The sequence below is a fragment of the Neolamprologus multifasciatus genome, chromosome 4 (genome assembly GCF_963576455.1).
Source record: "Neolamprologus multifasciatus chromosome 4, fNeoMul1.2, whole genome shotgun sequence".
NCBI lineage: Eukaryota > Metazoa > Chordata > Actinopteri > Cichliformes > Cichlidae > Neolamprologus > Neolamprologus multifasciatus.
Window position 1 is genome coordinate 76,879 of NC_140442.1, and position 24,230 is coordinate 101,108.

At 45.9% G+C, this 24,230-nt stretch overlaps 1 protein-coding gene across 1 annotated transcript in view; it reads right to left on the reverse strand.

The window, feature by feature from the left end:
- crhr1 (corticotropin releasing hormone receptor 1) overlaps window positions 1-24,230 on the reverse strand; it is a 42,532-nt gene continuing 18,302 nt past the window's right edge. Inside the window, exons 5-15 of the mRNA XM_085156824.1 lie at window positions 23,065-23,147; window positions 15,649-15,755; window positions 12,830-12,950; window positions 12,604-12,757; window positions 12,455-12,515; window positions 12,293-12,365; window positions 11,781-11,866; window positions 11,408-11,546; window positions 11,049-11,090; window positions 368-10,948; window positions 1-66 (exon numbers count right to left, since the gene is read on the reverse strand). Of these exons, the coding sequence (XP_085012950.1) occupies window positions 10,808-10,948; window positions 11,049-11,090; window positions 11,408-11,546; window positions 11,781-11,866; window positions 12,293-12,365; window positions 12,455-12,515; window positions 12,604-12,757; window positions 12,830-12,950; window positions 15,649-15,755; window positions 23,065-23,147 (1,007 nt within the window). The 3' untranslated portion in view covers window positions 1-66; window positions 368-10,807. The remainder of the gene's footprint in view (window positions 67-367; window positions 10,949-11,048; window positions 11,091-11,407; window positions 11,547-11,780; window positions 11,867-12,292; window positions 12,366-12,454; window positions 12,516-12,603; window positions 12,758-12,829; window positions 12,951-15,648; window positions 15,756-23,064; window positions 23,148-24,230) is intronic.

Consider the following 24,230-nt stretch of genomic DNA (forward strand, 5'->3'; position numbering starts at 1 on the left):
CTTCCATCTTCTGCGTTTCATAGGCGGGGCCATCTGTGAGGGGGGCGGAGTCTCCATCCATCTTCACTCCTACAGAGGAGGGGAGGACACAGAGAAGAGAGGTGATGAAGAGGAGTCAGTGAGCATGCTCAGGCACGGTGAATCACCATGATGATGATAATGCAGAAATACAATCATAAAAGTCTGTATGTTTCGGCGCAGCTACACCCGAGCCCGCTCTTCCTCCTCCTCCGTGTTCGCTCGGGGCCTAACAGCAGCCTGCGGACTGATCCGGTCACCGCAAACCCGCCGCAGCTGCTCCGAGAATCTCCGAGGAGGAGGATGAAGAGGGTGAAGAGAAGGAGGACGGGCGTTGTCCGGCTCTTACCTCCTGCTGCTGCTGCTGCTGCTGTCGGTCCGTCTGCTGCTCCACCCTGCGCCGCTCTAACAGGGAGGGAGGGGGCGCAGGCTGCTGCATGCCGGGAGGAAGCTGCCGTTACCATGGCAACCCGTTGCATCCAGACGGAGGAGAGAAAGTGTCGCGTTCTCGTCTCAGGTCGCACGCGATGACGGAGATGAAGTTCCGGCTCTCTTTATACACATTAAGCTTAAATAACGCGATTCTGCTCCACAGAGTGAAATTCTCACAGGTGTGGGAGGGTCACAGTAATCTGAACCGGAACTGCACACAGGTGAGAATAAAACAACATCACCGACATAGTGGGCGGAGTTTTGCGATCGTTACCTGAATCGCAGGTATGAGCACAGCGCGTACGTATCAAAATAACAGGAAGGAAGTTTTGAGCAAAGCTGACCTGTGCTGTAAACTTCTTAAACATTAAAGTTGTCTGCTTGAGCTTTGAGGTCATCGTTCAGATAGGCCGAGCACGGATCAGTCTCCACGACTGATTCTAAAGCAGCCTGACAGCTCTGAGCATCAGCTGAAGCGCTGTGTCACAAGGTCGGAGGTCAGTGGCAGGAAGGCCTCAGCTCACCTGGCTTTGCTCGAATGGATTGTGTGCAGTAGCGGTTTTTGATACGGGCGACACGGGCGGATGCCCGGGGCGGCATCACGGGCATCGGAAAATAAAAATAAAGAACTACTCGTGCTCATGCTGCTCCAACGATGGCATAGTCACCGATCGGCTTTCTATCGCCCATTTGCTGGGAGTGAGGGCGCCCTCGTTTGCGAGGTGCGCCTGCGGTACAGAGAGGAGAGGGCGGGGCGGCGGGGATTCTCTGGCTGGCTGGAGCAGCGTCTAATAACCAACTCGCAAAATAACACAAAAATAAAAAACAAACAAACACGAAAACACCAGACATCATGATACAGACTTATATCTGCACCGATGTTTTTCCTCGGTGCGCATGCTCGCTGCTGAAGTCAAAGTAAACTTTATTGTCATCTCCGCTACATACAGTCCAGTTTATAGAGAGACGACGAGGCTCCAGTTACAGCAGCGCAAGTAAACAAACAATAAATATAAGAAGAGTAAGAAAGTAAATACACACTTAAGGACTCTGAGTAAAGGGATCAATAACAATTTAAAATTTATAATTTACAGTTTGATTTAAAGTCTCACACACAACCCGTCAATAGGGGAGGGACCGGCTGCTTCCAAATAGAGCACATTTCATTCATAATGTTGTAAATCCAAGCCCATCATGTATTCATGATTTAAATCCTGGGTTGTGCAAAATCCCAGAAATACACCTTAGACAAAGAGAATCTGTGAACTAAGGTGTAGGTCTGTTAGGTCATGTTGTGGTGATCCTCGGGTTGGGGGATGGGTGTTTATACTGGAGTGCAAAATTAAAACCAATGGAAGATGGACAAGAAAGGTTCAAAGCCATCAGGTGCTCCGTTTAGAAAAAAGAGGAAAGAAGAGGAGGAGAAACGAGCAAAAGATACAGGTAAGCAGATGTGTGATTGGATGATGGCAGGTCATCCTGAAACTATCAGAATCAGAATTACATCAAAATGTTTTGTACAACTTTGGTCAGCCACGAAGCCACTTGGTGGATTGTTGGAGCTTACGGCTGCCATAGTCAGGAGCCTCGCAGAGTAACACGTACCGTGCTTCAGCATAATATTACCATATTGTGTGCGTATAAGGACCCCAAAATAGCTCCTGTTAAGAGACATGCGTAGAACATGTGAACAGAATTCAACATTAATGAATCAATGGTACAGAAGTGCAGGAAGCGAGAAGAATGAGATGAGTAAAGTTCGACTTATCTGACTGTTTGGTTTTGCTTAATGGGCCTTTTAATCTGGTGCGCCTTATGGTCTGAGAAACAGGATAGCTTATCTTTCTTGTATTAAATAAAATAAAAAACTTTGTGTTGACAACACTGTAACGTAAAGACTGAACACCTGTCACAGGTGTTGCAGCGGTTGCTCTGCAGCCCTCAGGTGTGAGTGCAGTAGAGCTGCATGTAGTAGGTGGTGTTTCCTGTCTGTAATGTCCTGAAACTTTGAGCCACACCTGAGGTACAGGTGTGCGTTTCTCATTCTCTGCATGCGAACAGCAGAAGGTGAAGAACAGCGAATGACTGTTGTAGCGCCGTGGTTCCTGTATTTTCTTCATCTTCAGTTTCTCACCTGTGGGGGACAAGAAGGTGCACCTGGTGCTCTGAAGACGCACCGTTAAAATCAGTGCAGGAGGAAACTAACAAATCTTGGGCTCTCGCTGTGTCCATCAGCTCAGCACAGCTGTGTGACTCAGCACAGGTGAGCTGTGTTATCTGCTGCTGTTTGTAGGTTTTGGGAACTTTGCGAGGAGCATCAGAAACAGCAGACTTAAAAAAGACAAATGCAATAAAGAACAGTGTTCAGGGTTCTTTATTGTCACTCACCATGAAGAAACGCAACACAACAAGAAGAAGTTCTAACAAGTTAAATAAGTAATGACCTGATTAAAATCAAATAAATAGAAAAGTAAAAATAAATAAATACATTTAATCTTCAGAAGCGTGGGAGTCCAGCACAGTTCAGCCATCCATCCATAAATTTTAATGTATAGTGGCATATACTTTTAGTTTTGATAATTTAAGCATGTTCAGGTATAAGTTTAAACATAATGGTGTTCCAGCTCCTCTTAGCAGATAAGAAGTTAGCAGGTCCACCACAAGGGGGCGCTCTAGTGTCCTGAAGTGAAGCATGGCTTTGTACGATCAGCCTATAAAACCATTAAAGCTTCAATGTAATCCAATTCATCATGACATGGTGTTTTTGTTTATATGTGATGAACATTTGGATACTTTTGTAACACAGGTAGTAGGCCCGACCCTCCTGCCCCCCCTAACGGCTTCATCGGGTCAGGTAAATAAAGCACTGGAGGCAGCAGGACAGGCTAGCAGCACTCACTGTAACCAGTAGGAAGTGTTTTGAGAGAGAGTGGTGCTGCTGCAGTGCACCCACTGACCCAACAGACAGACAAGGACAACATTATCCTGCTTCATAACCTCGCTCCTCCATATTTATCTGATCTTCATATGTACTCGCCCCCTCGTACGCTCCGCTCTTCTTCAGCTTCCCTTCTGTCTGTTCCACGTGCTCGCCTGGCTACCACACGACTCAGAGCCTTTAGTTGTTCTGCCGAGACTTTAGATGCACTTCCAGCAGATCTTCAGACCACCAACTCTCTCACCACTTTTAAGTCACGTCTTAAAACCATCTGATCAGAATTGCATTCCCTTCATCATGACTCAGTCTTAGTCCATTTTTACCTTGTTTAGCTTTTATACTTCCATACTTATTCTTAGATTTGTTTACCTTATGTTTTTATTTTGTAGCACTAATGTAAGGAAACCTTCAAGGTCTTTAAAGGTGCCTATAAATAAAATGCAATATTTTTATTATTATTATTATCCTCTGATCACAACTCGTAACTCAGGCTGAGGGACAGTTCTCTGCACAGCACTGCCAGAGCAAACCTGGGGAGGGCCTCAAACAGGCCAAGGAGGCCGACAGGAAGAGGATAGAGGGTTTTCTCAACCCCCGCCAAGCCCTCACCAACTACAAAGGCCAGAGCCCCCAACCCCAACAGCAGCCTCAAACTCAAAGAGGAGCTCAATTCCCCCAAACTTGATTTTGTTCATCTGCACATCTTCAGTGAGAGAAATATTTCGTTCTTCATCCAGGTGACTTCTTCAGTCTCAGCTGACTGCAGGTTTCCCCAAACTTATAAACAGCACATTTGCATTGGATCAAATGGAGTCGCTTGGATGAGTGACGAAATGTTTCTCCCGCTGAAAACGTCCAGATCAACAGAATCAACTTTTGGGGATTTACTTACCTGGATGATTGGGCATGCATCAAGAAGCTCAATTCCTTTTTTCTTAGTTTGAGACCACACCCTAGACCACTCCCCCTGCTCCTCACCTCCATGAGGTCAGGAGGTCACTGAGAGCAGTGAACCCCAGGAGAGCTGCCGGTCCCGACAGAGTCCCAGCAGCTGCGGTCAAAGCCTGCACGGGCCAGCTGGCAGGGATCCTCACCAGGCTGTTCAGCCTCTCCCTGACTCATGCCATCGTTCTCACATGTCTGAAAGCCGCCACCATCTTTCCCATCCCCCCAAACACTGGCGTGGACACCCCAATGACTACTGACCTATAGTCCTCACGTCTGTCGTCATTAAGTGTTTCGAGAAGATAGTGTCTCAGTGTCTCACTGATTTGCTGACAGATCAAGGCTCCGCCAATTTCACCTGGACCCACGACACCATGGCCATGGTAAAGAAGGCCCAGCAGCTGCTGCACTTTCTCGGTGTTGTGTTTGCATTATACTCCTGACTTAGAAGGTGATAATTATTAGATTGATTAGACTGATTTGTATTACATTAGACTGCTAGCGAATGAATGACATTGTTTTATGATGCATTATACTGCTGATTTATAAGAAATATTGTTTTCAGAGAAGCATGGCCTTATTTGTCTGATTAGAAAGACCAGAACATACGGCACAGGAGGCCAAGGTCATAACGAAAGAATGTGGATGTTTAGGTTTTATGACTTCGGAGGGCAGCTGAAGCTATAAGAATGTGAGAAACGGTCAGACACTTGGAGATCTGGCGGACACCTTCCTGTCCACTTCTCCTGTCTGGACGTTTTTTAATGCTCATAGTGTGGCATAAAGAGATTGTTGATTGAGCATTTACACACCGAGTGTTGTTCTTCCTTCAGCCCAAAGATCAAAGAGTTGGGATATTGAACAGTGTGCTGAGGAGGAGTAACTGAGGGGCCACGACTGAGAACAGGAAGTCTGCGCAGAGGATAATTAACACTGGCTGCCCTCCGACACCCCTGGAGCCCATCACCAGATCTTCCTGTCTCAGGTAAACTCGGGCCATCACAGGTGGCCCCGCCCACCACCTGTTTGACCTGCTGCCCTCTGGTCGCCACCTCAGGCCAATCAGGTCCCACACCTCCAGACTCAGCAACAGCTTCTTCCCCTGGGCCATTCAGACTGTTAGCAAACACTGTATCCCCACACCCCACCCACCAATCTGAGCCATGAGTGACCCTCATCACTCAGACCACTCACACACAGAGTCTATGTGTGAGTCTTTATGTCCTTGCATTTCCTCCAAGGACGCTGCAACTTATCGGTAATGTGTGCCTCTTGATTGGACATATGTCTCCTGTTTGTTATTTATCCCTGCTGCCTACTATTTATATTTTATTCTGGCACAGCTGGTGTGGAGCACCCTCTATTGTCATTGTACATGTACAATGACAATAGAGCACCTTCTATTGTCATTGTACATGTACAATGACAATAGAAGGTGCTCTATTGGGTTTTTCTCTGTATGTATTATTGTATTGAATTCTGTTCTGTTCTAAAGTTTGCAGATGACACTGCAGTTATAGGATGCATCGTGCACAGGCAGCAGCACTTTTCATTATGTGTAATAACAGGATACTAAGGTCATTGGCTTATCTGGCTGAGGAAACATGGTCTGTTTTATCAGAGTGAATCCAAAACTCTTCTACAAGACTCTGTGTGCAGTAAAAGACAAATATGTGATTCTAATTGTGAGATATTAGTCTTAAAGATAAAAACAAATCCCAACAGTGTCTACATCAGTGAGGACCTCAGTGGGACATTTAACCCCACAGAGCTGGTTAGGAGGGCTCAGCAGTGGCTGTGATTCCTGAGGACGATGAGTTTCATATGTAGCTACAGCTGCAGCAGCTGAGAGCATCCTGACCTTCTGTATCGTGATTAGGGATGGGTATCGTTTAGGTTTTATCTGATACCGGTGCCAAACCGGTACTTTTGAAACGGTGCCGGTGCTTAAACGGTGCTCAAACCGGTGCTTAAAGAATGGAGAACACAAAATTGGTCCAAAAACCTCTCATGTTCAGCTGTTTTTTTTGTAAAAAGATAACAATGTTAGCCTTTTCTGCAGCTATAGGGCATATATGGTATCACTCTTGGCTGGAAGCAGTGCTTAAACAATGGAAAAAACAAAAACGTTATCCAAAAACCTCTCATGTTTAACTGTTTCCCACTTTTTATTTGGTCATTTTAGCCTTTTTGGCCAGGGTGAAGGGAGTATCTGCCATCAAACAAGAAGACAGCCGCATGTAGCTATGATGATGTTTGCTAGTTCACCTTACATGCATTAATGTAATAACGTGGTTAGCCTACTCAACGTAAATTATACACGAACAACATTAAGCTACTCACGCAGAGAAGAACGGCTGCTGCTGCATCATCATCCTCATCATTTCTGCTACACTGGCAGGGCTAGGGGCCAGGACTCTACTCTTCAGCTTTTTGGGGGATGTTGCTAACTCTTCGTCCGATAACAGGCACCACACCTGCAGTAGATGTGCTCGGTGTGAGGTCTCGCAGCAAGCTATCAAATACGGCACATTTTTCGGCTTTTAAAAAAAACGCTATGCGTCGCCAGGTGTTTCATCGGATTTCAGGTGTTACCTCCTTTCCACAGTATCACCTTAAAGCACTTGTTGCAGGCTGCTGAGTTTGCATCTTTTGCTGTGAAGTACAGCAAGACTTTTGACCGCTTCGCCTTGGGCATTTTTAACCTGTAGCTCTGCTCTAAAAGAACGTACGTACCTGGACCCGCCTACTATCCCCGGAAACGTAAAATGATTGGCTAGAATTCAAAGTGTATCACATCTCAGGAAAAAAAAGCACCGAAATAAAGCACCGAAATGTGCGCTGCTTTTCGGTCTGGTTACTACCGTTTATATCAGAACCGGTGCCATCATGGCACCGGATACCGGTACCCATCCCTAATCGTGATACAGCAACACCAATCCTATGGACTGCAAATGCCTGGAAAGTGGTGATGGCTGCCAAAAAGATCGTTAGGAGTCCAGTGGCCTCTCTGCAGAACATCTACCAGCACAGTCCACAGGATAGCTGCCATGACCTGGATGACACACGTGTGCTTTCAATGCCTTCAATCCAATCTGCACTGCTGAGCGAAGCTGCAAGTAGTGGGCGTGAACAGTCACCTGACTGCATAGACGATCTGCCACCTCAACCACAGTATGTGAGGCTTCTGTACCGTATGTGCGAGGCAGCACAGCGGCCCCTCAGGGGACCACGCTCTCCCTCCCCTTCATCATTGTTGTCAGTAACAGACTTACTGGTTCTTTAATCCAGCGGTCCCCAAACCTTTTTGCTCCTCAGACCGGTTTGATGTCAGACAATATTTTCACGGACCGGCCTTTAAGGTGTGGCGGATAAATACAACAAAATAAAACAAACAACCGAGACAAAAACTGAGGGTAAATATAATAATAAACGCAAAATCACTGTGTAATTGTGTAACTTTATTAGCATCCTCCTGAAATGCACCAACAGCATTGAGAGTAACATCCTCCTCTCTGCCCCTTAATGCTCTCTGGTCGCTATGGTAACGTGTAAATATTTCTTTCAAAATAAGACGCACAACTACAACACAGGAAAAGACCCAGGGAAACCGAGTTAATGATAAAAACCCTGAAAACCATAAATTTCAGCCCGAGTCTCAGCTCTCACGGAGCGGTACCAAACGACTCACGGAGCGGTACCAAACGACGGACCAGTACCGGTCCGTGGCCCAGTGGTTGGGGACCACTGCTTTAATGGAATTGTTATATTTTTAATTCATGCCCAGTTAGTGTCCTAAGCAGCCATCTGGCACCAAATGCACCTTGTTGAGAAACGGCATAAATCTGTTAATCTCGCACACATCGTTTTGTGAACACTGTAAAACGAGATGCGGATTGAAGCAGCAGAAATGAGTTTTCTCCAAAGGGTGGATGGGCTCTCCCTTAGGGTTAGGGCGAGCACTTCAGTCATTCAGGAGGGGAACTCCTCCACATCGAAAGGAGATGGCTAACGCTGTCGCCTCCTGGGTAAGGAGTTTCAGCCAGGCACAGGGTGAGGAGGCCCGGCATACGCTGGAGAGATCAGATTGATCGGCTGGCCAGGGGATGTCTCTGTTTTCCTGGAGGATGAGGTGAAAGGGGGAGGGGCTTTCCTGCTGCTGAAAACCCGACTTCAGACGAGCAGAAGAAAATGGCTGCATGATTTTTGTTACTGTAGATTTGAAATTTTACTGAAGTGGTTGTCATGAGTTTTCAAACAGCATGCATCATTAATAATGCACGGCAGAGTGCAACACACTTTTCAGGCGCATTATTCGTTTGATAGATTTTGTCATACTTCAGTAATTGGCGCTGCGGCAGCAGCACACAACAGCCACTCCAGGCTAAAAGGTGTTTTTGTGCTTTCTATTGCTTTTTCATCCTGACATTGAGTCGCCAAAACCACTGTGCGAAGAACTGGAAGCACAGCAAAGGCGCAGGCTAAGAGCCAATCCAAGCCGGCTGGCTCTCCCGTCCACTCACCATGGTGGCGTGTGTGTCAACTTGTGTGTGTCACGTATTTTTACCTGGCCAGGGATTGCAGGTGGGAATGGTTGTATAAACGGCCTCTTTGCCATTTGTTCATGAAGGAAATAAACAGATCAGTTTGCTGATCTGTCCATGTTTGATTGGTCACATGGTGTAAACTCCGCCCCTTTCACAGCAAGTTAAGCTTGGGTTAATTTATTAAACTGCACGCACAAACACACGTGCACACACGTGCACACACACACACACACTTACACACACACGTGCACACACACACGTGCACACACACACGTGCACACAAACACACAAACATACGTGCACACACACACACACACACACACACACACTTACACACACACACCTTCAGCAGTGTCTCTGTGGCGGAGCACTTACACCAAACATCAAGCAGACGTTCTTGTGGCTGTAAAGACTCCGTCTGATGCAAAATAAAACCTGCTGATAATCCAGCTTTACTTTCCTGCCACTGGTGGAAATGGTACAAATCCTTAATCCACTTGCCCGAAGATTGAATCTGAATAAATGTTCACCAGAGGAAGTAGAGCAGGAAGCTGACGTCAGGGTTATCAGACAGTCTAAGTTAGGGTTAGGTTTGTCACCACACACCTCTGAATCTGTGATGATCAGTGTGCGTGAAGAGCAGAAAGCTGGTGATCAGTAATACATACAGTAATAGCTGATAAATAAAACACTGATCAATAAATCAATAAACCGATTATAAAATGCAGTCTGGCTGCTCAGTAGGGATGGGTATCGAACCCGGTTCTTGTGGAGAACCGGTTTCCACTGTTTCAGTTCCTTGGAATTGTTTGCCATTTCTGCAAACGATTCCCTTATCGATTCCAGTCGCCCCGAATGACGTCACCACGTTGAGGAGCGTCATTTACCTGGCAGGAAACACGGCGCCTAAGCGGCTCAAACGCTCAAAAGTTTGGTTACACTTTTCGAGAACGGATGACAACAGGGCAACTTGCTATACTTGCAAAGTAGATATTTCATTTAAGGGAGGAAACACTACGAATATGCAAAAGCATTTGCTCACAAAACACGCGATGACCTTAAATGAATGTCGTGTTTTTAACTCCGGACTCGTGAATCTCAACCCAGCAGCAGCGGTAACGTTTGCACGTCCTCTCCTGTTAATGCAGCAGGTAAATAATCAACTAACAGTGCAGATTATGTTAGCGCGATCTGCCTTATTACAAACCTGCCATTACTGTGCGTTTAGGTGACCATGATGAGACAGAGTCTGGCTCAGATGCTGGCAGTTCTCGCTGCAGTCTACCGTAGCGTCTCCTTTCAGACCAGGATAGACGAATGTCACCGAGCAGTGACTCAGTTTGTGGTCAAAGGCTTGCAGCCGTTTGCCACAGCAGATAATTTTCGGTAAGTGAATGTGTTTAATTGTAGGCAGGGACATTACTGGGTATTCTTGTGTAATGGCTACAGAATAATTTATGTTATACTTTGTTATTGCTACAGAAAAATATTTATTTTATTATTTTACATTTACAATTTTTTTTCCTGGGGACTCTGTGACACCCCATTGAAGAGCCGTAGGCTGTGGATCTCTTAAGATCTCACTGTTGGGTTTGTAAGGCCACTTACTCCTACATTTCTCTCTTGTTCAAAGAGAAGATATAAAACAAAGTTCTGAGCTAATCGACCTTAGTGTTCTCCTTTTTTAAAAAGAATCGAAAATGGAATCGGAATCATGAAAATCTTATCAATACCCATCCCTACTGCTCAGTGCAACATATGAAGTAGCTGATTGGTTGAGTCCAGTGACAGAGAGTCTAGTGAGGGTGAAGAGAGGCGGGGCCACACAGAGCCCCCCCTCTAACTGTCTGGTCCTCATGCATCATAAGAGCTCAGATTGGCCAACGGGAATCACATCTCAGACCGCCATTGGGTGAGTTCAGGTCTGTCAGAGGTTTGAGGACTGTTTGATGCTGTGGAAGGACACTCTGCTCGGTGAGGTGGGCAGCGACGTGGCACGTATGACACGGCTCCGGATGGAGTGACGGTCCTGCCAACGAATCCAACGCTTCCTGACTGCGGAGCGCACCTAGATATGTGAACAGGTACACAGAGAGATCAGAAGGGTCATGTAAATACGATTCATACATGATGTGAAACCAAGAGGAATCCTGATTAACATGACGAACCTCGCTATTCAGGAAGCAGTAAAACACAGAGACGAAAAAGCCCTGCAGGGACACAGAGAGGCGACAAGTTAGCTAACAGCGACTGATGGGCTACAATAGTCCAGCCTAGAAGTGACATCATCAAAGGGTGTGTCTGGCTAATAGCTAAGCTAAAGGTTTATGATTCTTTTCAGATCAGTCTGTGTAAACTGAGCTAAGAAAGCTCGGTCAGTTTAGTCTTGGACTGAGACCAGCAAAGTAAACTGTATTTAGGAAGCTGAACCTGGTCTGACAGCTCATGTATTGGTGCTCAGTGACCACACCGAGGCGCTCTGATTAAACTGTGTTAGGCTCCCTCTGGTGTGGGTGGCAGTCTGAACCTGGAAGGACTCAAGGATGGAGTTGAAGTAGATGAAGACGATCCGAGCGACCTCGTCCTCTCCTCCGGGGTTCACAAAGAAAAGCATGTAGGTGATTCCTAACAGAGGCAGCAGCACCAGCGTCGCCTTCACAGCCTTCCTGCAGCACCAGAGCAGCACATTAACCCACACAGGCATTCCTTCAGCAAACAGGCCAATGCAGCGAGAGGGCAAAGGTGAAGATGACCTCCAAAGAGACATGCAAAGGTGAGGCGACAGCTAACTATCACCTGTACATCACACCTGCGCTCATCTGTCTGTAAGAGCAAACCAATGATTTATTTCTGATCAATCAATCACAAACCCAGCTCACCTTTTACAGGTGTGTTTCTACCTGTATTGAATGGTTTCTGAGGTTGTTGATGCCCTGAGTTTGGTCATCAGGATCCGGACGATGTTGAACAGGAAGACGAAGTTAATCTGAGGAGAAGAAGACTTCCAGGTTTATACACAGCTGGAGCCAAGTTACCTGTGCAGGTGTTTCTGACACACATGTGACCTCTCAGTGTGTGTACATGATCTGATCAGGTTAGCAGGCTTCAGAGACCACATCACATGACAGCTTGTCAGCTGACGTGTCTTCTCACGTTAAATCTCACTCCTCTTCCTCTCTCGATAAATCATCCTCAGCTGTCTGTAACAAATCTGATATTTCTGAACGCCACCGATTTTTATAGACTTTATGGGTTTTTACTGGTTTCTACTGTCTGATGGGGGCTTCAGCACCACTTGCTGGTCAAAGGAATCTCCAAAACATCAGCATCAGTCTCTGACAGAATTTAAGATGGACTGGCTGTGTTTAAGGAGGACTGCAGTGTTTTTAAGGTGGACTGGCTGTGCTCCTACCAGCAGGACCAGGATCATGGGGCCTTGGTAAATGTAGTCTGTATAAACTCCCGCCCTCTTTCCAAACCAGCACCTGTCAATCAAAACACAGTCACATGACTCCTCACGTTCAATATTGCAACACATTATATTTAGCAAGTCTTGTCTGGTCACATGACCTACTTCTCATTGTCGTAGTACAGCTTCCCGAAAGCCCACGCCACGATGATGGGGAATGGAATACCTGCAGACAGACAGAGAGGGAGACGGGTGAGCAGAGAGAGGGACAGGAGGACAGGTAGACAGACAGAAAGGGGGACAGGTGGACTGACCCCACCCGATGCAGATGAACATCCACTTCCTGAGTTTATCGGTTGAGTAGGTGAGAACGACGGCAGTGTGGAGGTAACAGCCTTCGCCAAACATCCAGAAGAAGTTGGTCACATGGAAGTAGTTATAACCTGCCGTCACCAGCCTGCACCACACCTGCAGAGGCCGGAGTCAGCGTCACGGTCAGCATCAGTGTGTTTGTCAGTATGTGACTGTGTGTGTGAGCACCTGGTTTCTCTCGGTAACAGCGGGATTCATTGTTAGCTGGACGATGAACCAGGTGGCGTTCCTCAGGATGAAGGCAGAGATCAGGTTCCAGTGGATGATGTTCCTCAAACAGCGAATGCTCCTGAAACACAGACGTGAACTGATCGCCTCCTCCTTAAACACCTCCACACTAATCAGTCAGGTGAGCTTTTCAGGATTGAGCTTTCCGCAGCTTGTTCCTGCTGCGCTCGGTCGTTCTGGATTTCATCATGTTCGCCTTTTTGTTTGTGAGCAGCTAATCTCACAACATCAGACTTTTTCAGAGCAGCATCAGGAAACACCTTTCAGATCATTACTGCCACCTTCTGGTGGTTTTAGTACATTACATTTTAACAGGCTTCAATTTGATTTATTCAAACATTATGACGGAATATTTAACAGCAATCACCGTCCCTGCATCACCCTCTCATGTTTTAATTGTCAATGTAGTCAATTTATTCCAGGCAGTTTGTCCAAAGATTGTTCATTCTGCGCTTCAGATGGGCTGAGAGCGTTACAAATTTTAATCGCGTTAATCGTGATGACCGCATTAACACATGTTTGAACTTCTTCTGTGTTGTAAACACGCGAATCAGTCCATGTATGATTACATTGCTCCAGCCATCAAAAAGTCACCACATCGACAATTATTGGACTGACGATTGTCGGTTTACATATCGCCCAACCCTAACGCAGAGTGAACACCATCCCCACAGACACAGCGGCCAGGGAAGCAGAAGGACAGCACATCAAGAAGGCCCTGAGTAAATGTGAGTATCGCAGCTGGACTTTTGTCAAAGCTGGAAAGGCGCCTAAAGAAAGCTCCAGCCGATCCAGGAGAGAAGGACAACCGCTGCCCAAGAGAAAACCTGTAGTGATCCCGTACGTGTCAGGAGTATCGGAGCAGCTGAGACACATTTTCTCTAAACACCGGGTCTCTGTGGCATTTAAACCCCAAAACACACTGCACCAAAACATTAGACCACCCCAAGGATCGGGTCCCCGACACAAACAGAGTAACACAGTGTACGCTGTTAAGTGCAGGAGGATTGCCAGGATTTATACATCGTTGTTCGCACAGATTAATTCTGATCTTGTGTTACTTAGTAATTAATTACTGGATCACAACTTCAGAGGTCTGTATTACTAAGCCGGGTTTTGGCTTATCCAGATAACTTCAGGGTTAACCTGGGCTTTCTGTAGGTAGTTTATTACTTACTGGGGAAAACTGCCATGGTAACATGTGCTGTGACTCCAACCTTCTCTAGACCTGCTTAGGTTCCAGATTACAGATCAATTGGTATGACATCGCCACCTATAGACCAATCAGATCTCCAGAAAATAGCATCATCATTCCTGGAAAACCCCTCATTACAGTTTCACTGTCTTTGTGCTTCCCTGATGATCAGTAAATAATAAACATATTGATTTTTATTCTTTAGGTTTTTGTCTGTTGACAGCAAACAAATTTACAACAGTTTTTTTCTCTCTAATATCTTATCCTTAAACAGGACCACTGCACCCGCTGACCTGAGGTCTGAATTCAGTCATCACATCTAGCTTTACTCTCAAACCTTGAACAGCAGCAATAAACAGCAATAAAAACTCAAAGTGTCCAGAGCAGGTAATGTTCTCAGTTTCCATATTTTTCAGACTATAAGGTGCAGTATCAGTGAACGGATCTATTTTCATACATAAGGTGCATTAAGCGAAACAAAAAGTGACTGATAGCCTTAAGTCTGAAATCTACTTCATAAGCATGTAGCATCCTAACAGCTAGGTGTTCCAGGTGTGCCAGGTCATTATACACACACCATAATATTACGTTGAAGCACAGTACGTATCACTCCACGAGGCTCCTGACTATGGTAGCCGTGATGCTCCGACAATCCATCAAGTGGTGCGGCTTTGTACCAAAGTCATATTAAAACATTTTTTGACAGATTTTTGAGTGTAGCACATAAAATTGGTTTGAGGTCAGTAAGCACAACCAGAATTCATACTTAAGACGCACTGTCGATTTATGGTCGATAATGGTGTTGTCACAGGATGTGCATGTGGTGTTCTGCTTCATTCAGACATGATGCTGAGTCTCGCCACTCTGCTGGAAACATGGAACACACACCTGAACACCTGATCGGCCAATCACATTCATTCACTCTGATCTGATTTCCACGCCTCCTTCATCGGGCTGTGAGACAGGAAGCTACAATGTTTCAGTGGTTCCAGCCATCACCTTGGAAACAAACAGCAGCACTGAGCGTGCTCAGTAATAAGCTATCACCTGGAATTCAAATGTTTGCGTGCACTAAATTGATTAAGAATTTTCTGTGGCATGTATCTCACCCTTTTTACTACAATGTTGCATTTTATTTGCATACTTCGCTGTTCTTTAGAGATTTTTTTATCACCATGTTGTAACATCAGGTTGCACTCACAGGGATTATTTTCTGTGGAGGAAGAGTCATGTGACCCACGAAATGCCCCTTTGTGATTGGTCAGATGCCCTCCATGTGAATGTGCAGGGTTAGTGAGTTGATAACTAGCTTTGTGTGAGCACCATTGTAAAGGTGAGTCCAGATGATGGAAGGATATCATGGGTTTGTTTAATCTTCTTCATGGTACAGTCACCTGCATTACCCTCACCGTCCACCAGGGGGCCGGCCCTGTGCTCCTTTCTTTGTGAGGATGCGCATAAGTGATCCTTTAACCTGAACCAGGAACTGAAGCTTAACCCTTCAGCTGTCCTCACAGCAAGCGACATGTCTTCAGACAGGTGTACACACAGACAGGTGCATTACCTGAGCCTCATGAAAAGCGTGAAGGCAAGCAGCAGCGCTCCCAGAGAGATGCAGTGGCCCAGATAGTTGATGATGACAGCCACCTGATAGTGAACTTTACTCTTCCTCTGAAACAGGAAGTAGAGCGAGAAAGGACAACCTGTCAGATCTGACCTATGACCCCAGAAACAACCATGCAGTTCAACAGTTTCATGTTTTCATCTTTATTATAAAAGTCTGAGCTCAGTCTCCCCCCATCATGAAAATGTCTGAAAGAGTAAAACTAGAACAGGTTCAAAGGTCATGGAGAAAAGGCCCCGCCACACTGAGCTCACATTTTTCCTGCTCCTCTAGATGAAGGTACAAAGCTGAAGGGTTATCTTAATCAGTGAAACAAAGGAGGAAAGAGCTTTAAAGAAGTCCCACCCACAGTCAGGTGACCCAGCAAAGGCCCCACCCTCCCATAATCCACCAGCACAAGTATAATGTTCTAATATATGTAAATGAGATATTTCTTCAATATGTGCTGGAATGAAATCAATCAGCCAATCCATCAACTAGTAAACATTCTTCATAAACAGCTCTCTGAGACTCGACCACAGCATATCTGAGGTCATGTCTTTGACCTTTGATCTCTCTTTGGATCCTATAGTCTTGACCTATAAAAAAATAATTTCCACCTGGTTGGTGAAGGTTTTTATCTGGAGCTGGTGAAGGAGCTCATGTTCTCTAAGACCTCTGTAGCAGTGGTCCTCAAACTGTGGTATGCATGCCACTGGTGGTATGTGGGAGGTCTCCAAAAATGTTTTTAAGATTAAATAAATACCATGTTCTGACTGAGGGATTTAAAATGAAATGAAGACAGAAAACTAAACAGCAGTGACGTTTGTAGTGTTACTGAAGTTTGGATGGGTTAGGAACAAATGCAATCACATGGCAGGATGCTGTACACGGACTTCAGTCAGGAGAACAACTGAGATAACCCACAATACGAGGTTAGTTTAGGTTATGTTTCTGTTCTTTTTTTTTTTTTTTTTTTTTTTTTTTTTTTTCGCCTGTCCCATTTGGTTCTTTAGCCGTCAGAATTGTTGTCTGAGGACCAACAAGGATACCCAATGGATTTATTTTGCCAAATGGATCATCATGGCATTGCCGTATTGGTCCATTTGATCGACCTTTGTTTTTATTATTTATTTTATTTTCAGTTGTTACAGACGGGACAGACATGAGTGAGGGATAGGAAAGGGAGAAAGAAAGAGGAAGGAAAAGAAAAACAGAAGGGGAGAGGGACAGTGAGAAAGGGGGGAAGAAAAAATATCTCCGGGATCACCTGTTGAGAGAAAAAGAATAGAAAACAAGCAAAAAAAACAAACAAAACAATGCAACATACTATACACAACACCATCGCATTAATCTAGCTAAGTGTAAACAGCAGTAAATACTAAATATTGAATGTTGTTGTGCAGCACGCAGGACAGACAGCGCACAATGTGCTTTGAAGTAGCAGCCAAGAAAGGTGTGATTTAAGTCTACGAATAGTGAACACCCATGTGCACACCTGTGTGGATCGGCGCGCTTGTATTCAAATGGTTTCCCCATGTAATGGTCTGCTAGAGGATGTAGAGAGCCATAGCCCCGTCCCCCAGGGCATGAAGCAGGCATGGAGGAGATCCAGGCCCCAGACATCCAGAGGCCCCAGAGTGCAAGAGCCCAAGGAGGACCACCGGAGGGGCATCCGTGCCACCTTCATGGGAAGGGCTGAGGATCCCCAGATGAGGGGTCACCCAGTAGCCACCGGGCAGAAGCTAGAGGGGGCTGCACCGGCGTGCCCGCCGGCTCTGCCGGCAGCCAGCTGTGCCAGAGTGAACCGAGCCGCAGGCACAGAGGCCGGAGGCCCGAGGGCCCCCCGCGCCCCGGAAGAGGCCTGACCGAGCAGCAGGCGCCAGGCCCCGCCAAGTAGTCACCGGGAGTGAGCTGGTACATACCTGAGCGCCCAGCCCCGGACACCAAGAACCACCAACGCACCGACCCCTGAGGGCATCAGTCACCGGCAGGGAGTGTGGTGAGGGGAGATAGGCCTCCACACTTTGGAGGGCCTGGGAGTTCCCAGAGAGGTGAAGTCTAAGACCCGACCTGACATATAGACACAGACAAACAGGCACACACAGACACAGACATGCATTCCCACCCTCATGCACACATATACAAACACTCAGCACTCACCCAACGCAGGAATAAACGTAAATGGACATGTACACACAATCACACTCCCCAAACATACTCTATATCCCGGGTCCAGGTATCCTCACCCCCAGAGATGGAAACGGCACCCAGACCCAAGAGATGTTACCCTTCCCTCCGGGGTGGAGGCAAGCAGACCGCCCCAGGCTCCGCAGCAGCAGGGAGGCCAATCGGACAGCCAGCATCTCTTCCCAGCCCCCCCGCCCCGATGGCTAGCAGAGAACAGGGGTGTGTTAAGACCCCATACCTCCCTCCTCCCGCTCAAGTGTAGTGTTGCTGCGTGTTGCTCTAAAGTGTATTTAAAACAAGGGAGAGCATGGTGCTGCTGCCAGAGAGCAGCAGGTGTTAGCACGGCCCCTCCCGAGAACCCTCAATGTCTACATGGATTTAAAATTGAGAGGTGGGCACCGGCGCCAGAGGCAGGTTTGAATACACAGACCGTCTACTGGACGCCGTTAACGTGCCCACCCTCAAGGCCCTATATATATATATATGTGTGTGTTATGAGAGTGTAAGTAATGTGGATGTCTAAGTTGTGAGATAAAATTGAGGCACAGGTGGCCAGAAGAGGACAGAGGGGGGGGGGAATGTCTCCCCTGCACCCTGGTGACACACCCGCACCCCAAAGCCCTACCTGTGTGGGTGGGTGTGGTGGAGCGTGAAGAGGGAGGCAGCCGGGGATGGGGAGGAAAAGAAGGGAGGGGAGGGTGTCCCTCCCTAGGGCCAGCTCCCCCGCTGACCCCAATATGCACCCCCGTCCTCTGGTATCCACCAAGGCAAGGGAGCCCAGGCCCATCCAGACCGGGGTTATGTTTCTGTTCACAGGAGATGCTGTGTAACGGGGGTCATTCCCTTTACAAAGTCTATCATATAATCAGTTTACAATCACATCCTTTCTCTGTGTGCATGTTTCCATAGCAACATGTTGTTTTCATTTAGATGATTAAAAATTATGCCAAAGGTGTAATCAAAACAACTCTGTGTTTGTGCTGTAATAATAATGAACAGTTATGCAACTTTCCTTTCATGCTCAGCCTCGTTGCACTGTAAACACACACGCACACCTTGCTTGTTAATTACGGTCTGTGATTGACCAGCAGCCAGCTCTTCTGGCCAATCACAGGAGAGCAGGAAATGGGTGACAGATTGTCTCAGTGGGAGATGCTCTCTCCTCTCTCTCTCTCTTTCTCTATCACACACACACACACACACACACACACACACACAAAGCAGACCACATGACATTACATATGGACTTATAGACACACACATGTTGTTCTTTGTGCCTTTGTGAGGACCCCAGGGAAACGCTGCCCACAGCAAATGGACCAGCTTCCCACCTGGACCTCAAAGGGATCTGCCCCCTTAGTGCTCACACACAGAGGCTCCAGATGGTTCTCGCTCTCTGAGGACTCATTCACACTGACGTTTGATCACTCATGTTTTCACACTTGTCACTGACTGTTTCAGTTTATTCTGTGTGTGTGAGAGAGTGTGTGAATCAGGAGGAAGCAGAAAACTTGTTAAAATCAAACAAAGGTTACAAATAGGGCTGGGTATCGTCACTGATTTCTAGAATCGATTCAATTCCGATTCACAGGGTCCCGAATCGATTCGATCCACGATTTGATTTAATTCGATTCGATTCGATTTAATTCGATTCGATTCACTTTGATTTGAATCTGGGAAATTTTGACAGTCAGAAATATTATAATTCAGATCAGTACATTTACATATTTTTGTATCTATAAAAAGGAAGCTGACACACCAAGACTTTATCAAAGGTGTGAGCGTCACAGCAGATGCCTTTGTGTCAAAGTAGCTGAAGATAAAACACAGAAAAACATGAAGGTGATTTTCCTGTTCTGGGATTTTATAAAAATTTTCTGCAGTAGATCAAAAACGAAAGAAAACCATTAATCAACACATTAACATTACCTCTGAAGTTACAGCGGTTTTATTAGAGACACGGCTAAGCATTTTGCATTTTGCATAATTTAAAAAAGTTTAAATTTGTTCAGTATTGAACAGCAGAAATTAGGTTTTATTTTCGGAAGTATATAAAACGGAAAAAAAAAGCGTCGGCCGACAGCGCTGTAAACAACGGTAGACTTGTGCGTAACAAGCAAGCGAATAATGCAGAAAACAGTACAGAGAGAGAGAGCGCGAGAGAGCGAGCATGCGAGAGAGAGCTGTGCATCGTGGTCGAAGCAAAACAATAAAAGTCAGAGTGAATTCATGACGTTGTTTATGTGAAGCCTAGTTTGGATCTTCTTTTGCTGCTGGTTCGGTCAATATTGTTTGGAGAGAGATAAAACTAACAGCTTTAGAATCAGCGCATAAAGGGCGTGAACACAAAGCGCGGACCGCCGACAGATCAGAATCAGCGCGCTGTCGGCTTTCAGCCCCGACTGTGAGAAAGGCGACATCTCACTGATTCTGATCCGCGGTTGGGCTGTGTGTTTAAGTCTTTGTGCAGAATCCATGTTCCTGCTCTCATTTACTGTCTTAGCTGTTTGGTGGTTGTTGAAATTTTGTGAGATTTCACCTGAGATTCTGGCATTTCGGGCAAAATATATTTATTTTAAAAAATTGATTCAGGATTTTAAAGAATCGATTTTACATTATCGAAGCCATAATCGATTTTAATCGATAAATCGATTATAAAAACCCACCCCTAGTGACAAATCGATGCTGTGTGGCTGAGAAGTCAGAAATCATGCTTCAGTGACTTCCTGTCACCTGTAAATACCTGAGCTCAGTATTAAGCAGAGTACATCCCAGCTTAACTCATCGGTTCTCATCTCCATGGTAACTAAAGCTGCAGAAGTAACCTGGTATAGGTCATGTTCCAGACTAGAGATCAGTAGGTCTGCTGAAGGTTCATGGTGATATGAGGAGCTTGGTAAAAAAATGTCTGGACTTTAAGTTTCTTGAAGGTGTTTCATCCAAGAAGCTTCTTCAGTTCTAAGAGCAAATGATGCAGAGTCACTAAGCTGCTGACCCACTATTGATCATCGATCTAATCACATGAGCCAAGGTGTGAAAACAGGTGTGGGTCACTACCAGCCAAGGTTGTGAGACCTGGCCCCACCCTATCATGTGATTTCCTCAGGTGAAATGACCCAGGATGTGAGTGGGCGTTAATGCGTCTGGGAAGGATCTCAAACTGGATTATAAGTGGCAGACAGTTGGTGTGGAAGCCCCGCCCTCTGACCAAAGATGGTCGTTCACAGTGGACATAAATGGCTTCTTTCACTCCTCTTTCAAACCATGTCTTCTCTGTTCAACATGTAAAAAGTGACCTTTGACCTTTAGATGCAGCTGTACAGCTGAGTCTTGTTCCATGGAAGTGGCTCTATGTTGAGGCTGTTTGGTGTCTCCAGTGTAGATGTCTGAGTACTCCCCTCTTACTGCCCACTCACATCTTGCATCAGTTGACCTCAGTAAGTCACATGATAGGGTGGGGTTGGGTCTCACAACCTTGGCTGATAGTGACCCACAGCCGTTTTCACACCTTAGTTTGTGTGATTAGACAGATGACTAATATAGGATCAACTTGGGGACACTCCCAAACTTCAAGAAGTCCAGACGCTCTGCTTTCCAAACTCCTCAGATTAGAGATCAGTAGCTATTTCTGCATCTAGTATGATAATTCCCGAGTTAGATTTACATATGCAGAAAGCAGCAGATGAAATACACATCAGGCTCATTAACCTTTGAAATCCGAAGATGTCCAGCAGTGCCATCGGCTCAGAGCTGGCAGAAGCTAGTGAGGCCCAGGTACACCCATCTACTGTCAGGAGAAGCCTGGCCAGAAGTGGTCTTCATGAAAGAGTTGCAGCCAAAAAGCCATGCCTCCAACATGGTAGGCCAAGCAACTCAAGTATGCACGAAAACATAGGAACTGGGGTGCAGAAAAAGGCAGCAGGTGCTCTGGACTGATGAGTCAAAATGTGAAATATTTGGCTGTAGCAGAAGGCAATTTGTTCGTCGAAGGGCTGAAGAGCAGTGCAATAATGAGTGTCTGCAGGCGACAGTGAAGCATGGTGGAGGTTCCCTGAACATTTGCGTCTGCATTTCTGCAAATGGAGTTGGAGATTTAATAATGGTGATCTCAATGTTGAGAAATACAGGCAGATACTTGTCCATCGTGCAATACCATCGGAGAGGCGTATAATTGGACCCAAATGTATTCTGCAGCAGGACAACGAGCCCAGACACACAGCCAAAGTCAAATCTTCAAGAAGTAAAGAAGAACAAGAAGTACTGGACGTGATGGTACGGCCCCCACAGAGCCCTGATCTCAACATGATTGAGTGTGTCATTTTTTATTATTATCATTTCTGCACACACACACACACATAGTGCCTTGTCTTTGTAACCATTGGGGGGTTTTACGGTGGGAGGTGCTTGTGTTGTGTTGTGTACTGTAACGATCATGGGAATAAATAGCTGTGAGGGAAGCTACTCTTTGAAGGATTTGGGTTAGAGACAAGTAAGGAGCTGGTTCTGACCAAACTTCCTTTGTTAGCGGGTAAAAAGCCGGCTGAAGATGTTCTGTCTTGTTTTCCGTTCTTCATGAGGGTTACGTCTCTAAACTAGCGGGGCATGTGGAAACACAGACCCAACATATATGTGTGTGTGTGTGTGTAGGCATGTGTGTCATGCTCTGATGACACCAGTATATGAGCCTGAGGCAGACAGACAGACGGACGGGCGAGTGGTATGAGCGTTCTGATGTCATCAGACAACAGTCTAATGAATCTAAATCCAATATTGATGAGAGTATCAGAGAAGACCATTATCACCCAGCAGACTGTGAACACACACAAAGACACACACACACACACTGAAAGTGTTTTCCTGTCCCATGTATCATCTGAGGACATAGTCGTCCCTGGTCTGTCAGAGTAATGACAGAGGGTGGGCGGAGCTTTAGCGATGTCACATCGTTACCCTCATTTTGGGCCCAATAACAAACATACGAGTGAAACCTGCACTAACTCCTTTTAAACTACCACACACTGAGCATGATTTCCTCCTTTAACAGGACTTGTGCATTACTACCAAACATCGTGTTAGCTAATGTGGCTAATGTTAGCTCCTCAAGGCTCTGTTCGGGTTTACGAGCTCATCGGTAATAGAAACACGGTCAGAGCATATTGATCAGTGATTGGCGTTGGTGCTTCTCACCAGGACGATGATCTCGGTGCACTGGCTGTAGTTTCCTCGAGGCGCCCAGCTGCCGTTCACCTGACACTCTCTGTAGACCCGATCTGAACACAAACATCAACGCGTTACTGTCAGTACAGGTAAAACACGAGTCACAGAGCTACAGGTCAAAAAAGCTGATCCCACCCGTGCTCTCAAAGTCTGTTTTTTCTGTCAGCCTGTCCAAGTAATGACAGACATTGTGGCCATTGATCAGTGGCCATTGATCAGTGGTCTTTGGTCAGTGGTTGTTGATCAATGGTCATGAGAATTTGCATAATTAAGATTAAGGAACCGATCTCCCAGCCCATTGTTCCTTGAGTGGGCTGGTTTCAGTCATTATGCAAATGTACTGTTGATAAGATTGGGAAAACCTGCAGTCAGCTGAGACTGACAAAGTCACCTGGATGAGTGATGAAACGTTTCTCCCATAAAAACGCTACGTCCAGATGAACAGAATCAACTTTTGGAGACTTGCTTTGGAATGTCTAAACAACCATAAAGTGCCATATCTGGTCCATCTTCTCAACGATTTCCTGGTCATATCACCTCTCCAGCTCTTGAGTCAATTTTCACTGAACTTGGCGTTCCATTGTCAGAAGAGAAACAGGAGGGTTTTTTTGGCGTAACCCTTGACAACATTTAGTTCCAGGCTTCTTTGTTCAGAGAAGTATTAATGTCACATTAATTGTATCAATCTCTTCCTTCAAAACTTTCTCCTTGTTCCCTCTTGTGCTAAAGGACTGCTGCTCTTCCTGTTGGACACCTAAACTTTGCTCTGTGCATAATTGCTACCGCGGCATCTAAACCATCAGTCCTTGCCATAATCACTCTGGCAACTTCTCGCTAACAGGAATGGCATCACTTTCGTTTTGATGATCAGTTGTCCCACCCTGACTACATTCAGCTCTAAACAGATGTTGCTCCTTCATCTAACTGCATTGGTGGTTATTATGGCAGAAGGTGGTTCTCTTCAAAATCAGCTCATGTCTAAGCCCCCATGGTCCGCTGACCAATTACCTCAACCTTAGAAAATTCCAGTACACCTCACCTTCAAAAACTGTTTATCATTGTGTTTATCCACGTTTCTACCAGATCCTGGTTTCTTTCACACTTTCATCAAGTTCTCTCATTGTCTGGAGTTTCTC